Source organism: Crassostrea angulata, unplaced genomic scaffold (assembly GCF_025612915.1).
Source record: "Crassostrea angulata isolate pt1a10 unplaced genomic scaffold, ASM2561291v2 HiC_scaffold_46, whole genome shotgun sequence".
Classification (NCBI taxonomy): Eukaryota; Metazoa; Mollusca; class Bivalvia; order Ostreida; family Ostreidae; genus Magallana; species Magallana angulata.
This window is the reverse complement of record NW_026441601.1, coordinates 61,440-65,014: the sequence shown is the minus strand read 5'-3', so window position 1 is coordinate 65,014 and position 3,575 is coordinate 61,440. Positions and strand designations below refer to the sequence as shown.

At 31.2% G+C, this 3,575-nt stretch overlaps 1 protein-coding gene across 1 annotated transcript; it reads left to right on the top strand.

The window, feature by feature from the left end:
• Positions 1 to 771: 771 nt before the first annotated feature.
• LOC128168749 (scavenger receptor class F member 2-like) lies at positions 772 to 3,101 on the top strand. Its single transcript, XM_052834888.1, has 4 exons — positions 772 to 914; positions 1,025 to 1,077; positions 1,183 to 1,323; positions 1,840 to 3,101. The coding sequence occupies exons 1-4, from the start codon at positions 772 to 774 to the stop codon at positions 2,169 to 2,171; spliced, it is 669 nt and encodes a 222-aa protein (XP_052690848.1). The 3' UTR covers positions 2,172 to 3,101.
• Positions 3,102 to 3,575: the final 474 nt, after the last annotated feature.

The following is a 3,575-nucleotide window of genomic DNA, read 5'->3' as shown; positions in this document are numbered from 1 at the left end:
TTTTATTTCTCAACTCTAATTTCCTGAATCCTTCAATAATCTGTTCAAAAATGTAAGATCCTTCCCGTCCAAACACAAATGGAGTGAAAACCTCTCGAAAAGTGTTTAGAAATAACTATTGTTGTTAATCGATTCATTTACAAAAAGTGTACTCTATTCCATGTCCATGCTTGTATTCAATGACATCTTATTTACCCGTGGTTTTGCACTTTAAAAATATTATCGGATTCATTTCTTTTATCAAGTACATTTAAATGTAGATATAACTTCTATTGTTATTTTTTTTTACCACTTAGTGCATGTTATGTATACGTTTCATTCCAAATAAGTTTAAAAGCGTACTATAACATTTAAAGTTAAAAATAATATTTTCATCTTTAAAATGAATTTTATGTAATACATACATGTATTACTAAAATGATTTCTGCTTCCTTTAGACATTTTGAGGAATCATTTTTCTCTCACAAAAAATCAGTAATCGATCGAGTAGTTATTAAACAAATTCTTAAACTTCAAACTTGATGATGAAAAAAAGTTTCTTTTATAAAATAAGAATGCAAATAAAACAAACAAGTACACAAAAAGCCAATTATGTTGAAAGGGCTGGTAGACTAAAAATATATTAGAATTGAGAAAGAAAAACCCAACACGAGTTCAACATATTTGCACTATAGGGAAGTGATACTGTTTGAAAGACTCTTGCGCATCGTTTGCCTGTCTATGTTGTGTTTAATTTGGCATTCCTCTTAAATTCCCCATACTTAATATCGGATGTATATCAAAGATAAATACTTAATAAATACTCAAAATAACACACACAACCCAGCTCGTGTTATGGAAGAGCTAGTGGCGCTTATTATTTTCATTCTTGGATGCTTGCAAACTCATGGCATCACACTATGCGACAAAAGAAGGTATTTGTGATATATATTTTTTATAAGTGTTTATACTATTTACGTGGTTTATTATCAGTGGAACCATTTTAGGATATACACGTCCATTTTAAATTATCAATGCATTTTAGATCAGATTGCTGCTCGGGTTACATGCTTAGGGAAAACGAGGGCAGGTGTGTAAGTAAGTACATAGACATGTATGCCCACAATTATACTACTTATATCAATTATTACTTTACAAACGATTTCAAATTGATGAATAATTATGAATAAAATGAATTTGAAGGGTGTCCTGTAGGATATTTTGGTTCTCTGTGCCAGACACCGTGTCCTTTCCCACTCTATGGACAGTTCTGTCAGACACGCTGTACTTGTGAAAGTAGTGAATGCAACAACATAGAGGGATGCCCTTTCACAAAGGGAGCTGGTGAGACATATGTTTTTGATTGGCATGCTAGTGTTACATTATTTGTAAACTTTTAATGAAACACTGTTTCAGATAGTAAATCCTGGTAATGAGATAATGAGATACATCATGATAGAATTTTGTATCACTTAAGCAATACCGGGTATTTTTGTATCACTTAAGCAAACTTAATTTAAGATAATTCGATTGTGTGTATCTTTTTTTCACATTTTTGAATTACTGTGTCCCATTATTTAATACTGTGTCCTGAAGTTCAGGATTGTCTTGAATATTTAACAATTTAATTGTTCATGTAATTGGCAATCTCTAGTTCTTTATGCACCTTTAAGCTACTAAATTGCAGGTACTATATATAATATTTTAGAATATGTTGTGTGTCGTTTAGTCTCTATTTTATGAACATTTATCGAAATGAATTCAATTACTGCATGCCAATGATTATCCCATAAAGTCACCATGCAAGTCCCAATGAATGTCATTCAGCATAAAAATATCTTTCATATTTGTTTATGCCAGCAGCTTTCGTTACACAGACGTCTGCAGTTCCAAAAGAGGAAGTAAGTGTTAAACAAAACCAGGAATTGCGTTCAAGAACTACCGCATATGTGCATATCCATACTGTGGAAGACAAAGGAGTACAAAATGCTGATCACCCACCGTCAAGTACATATGTACCAACCATTGATGTCCACTGGGCGTCATCAGTGCGAATGTCGATAATTATATTGGTAGGTCTGTGTATTCTCTTGATGACATTATATGCCGCCTCCTTTGGTATCAAGCTGAGAAGAACGGAAAATGAACCACGTTTAATTCAACTCGAAGCAAGAGATAATTATAGTATCTGAAGTGGTATTGAGAAAATTTGGTATGCTAATGTTGACATACTGTCGGAGATATTATATCAAATACTGTGGAATAATTTTTATTCGTGGGGGTCAATGTTTGTGGTAATCAACAATGTTTTTCTGGTTCGTGGGGACGTAATTTCGTTGGTAGTGTAATCTTAATAATTTTTATAATTATTAAACAAATGATTGTGCATAGGCTCGTGGGGATGTACATTCGTGGGCAAGGGATATACCCACGAAAGACACGAACATTAATCCCCCATGAATAATGGTGATACCACAGTATAAATGAATAAAACAAATATAAAATGTCATGGTATTTAGACAGTTGTCTTCTCTTTTTGTCTCATTTACATACATGTGGATCTGATAGATTTTACTGTCGATTTTTTCCCCAAGGAAAATCATTTTACCCAAGGGCATTGCCCAATAGAAATACTATTTTTCTGGAGGAATAAATCCTCATATCTCCCGAACATTCATGCAATAAATTGTTTATTATACCTAACGACACACGTTAATACAAATAAAGATTTCCATACTATGTAAATTTCTTCATTTCATGTTATAAATTCGAATCATATACGTTTGAACTTATGTTCTGATATTAAAAGACTTTAAACTTTTATAATATTAATTTAGAATAATCTAATTAAAGTTACATCGAATGCTTATTTCTGCTTTTTCATACATATGGCATGATAAATAAAGTTTCTGAAGAGGTGGAAAATGATATTTATTCCCCGGGAGACACATCATTTTGTTAGCCCTTTCACGCGATTTCTTGATCAATTAGGTGACGTATTATAAAGAATTATCATATTGAGGTATAATAATATATTATGTTTTGCTTTGCAGTAAATTTCTTTTGCAAAAACAGAAAATAACGACAGAAAAATAGAATAAAAGATACTTGATATGCCTCACTTTAACACTGTACTTTTGATCATCAATATTATTTCTATGTATTAACAATAAAGTGAGCGTGGAATAAGAATTTCTTTGAACGTTATGTTATCATTAAATTCAAATTACAAAGGTGTTGTGTTTAAAGGGATACAATTTAAAGTTTTCTAGGAACAGACTTGTTTGAAAAAATCAATCTTTCAAGTACATACATTTTACTTTCATAAAACGTGATGCAGTAAATAATTCACATTGCACTAATTTTGAAAAATGTTAAAAAATGTCTATTCATATCGTTCGCTATGTGGTAGAAATATTCAATGTAGAAGGACGGAACTCTACGGAACTAAAATGTATCATAACAAATGATAATGAATGTAATTAATAAACAAAATAGTTTAAATCATAAAACGGGAGCACCGAGGATCAGATTTTAATCAGATTGTTAATTATTTCTAAATCTTTCATTCTTAATAACACAGGAATAAAGGATTC

What these genes read in the sequence shown, in the direction of transcription:
- LOC128168749 (XM_052834888.1), top strand. Translation starts at nt 772, where the DNA reads ATGTATATCAAAGATAAATACTTAATAAATACTCAAAATAACACACAC. An exon ending in AAACGAGGGCAGGTGTGTAA is followed by an intron (nt 1,078 to 1,182) that starts GTAAGTACATAG and finishes ATGAATTTGAAG; the next exon opens with GGTGTCCTGTAGGATATTTT. An exon ending in CCCTTTCACAAAGGGAGCTG is followed by an intron (nt 1,324 to 1,839) that starts GTGAGACATATG and finishes TGTTTATGCCAG; the next exon opens with CAGCTTTCGTTACACAGACG.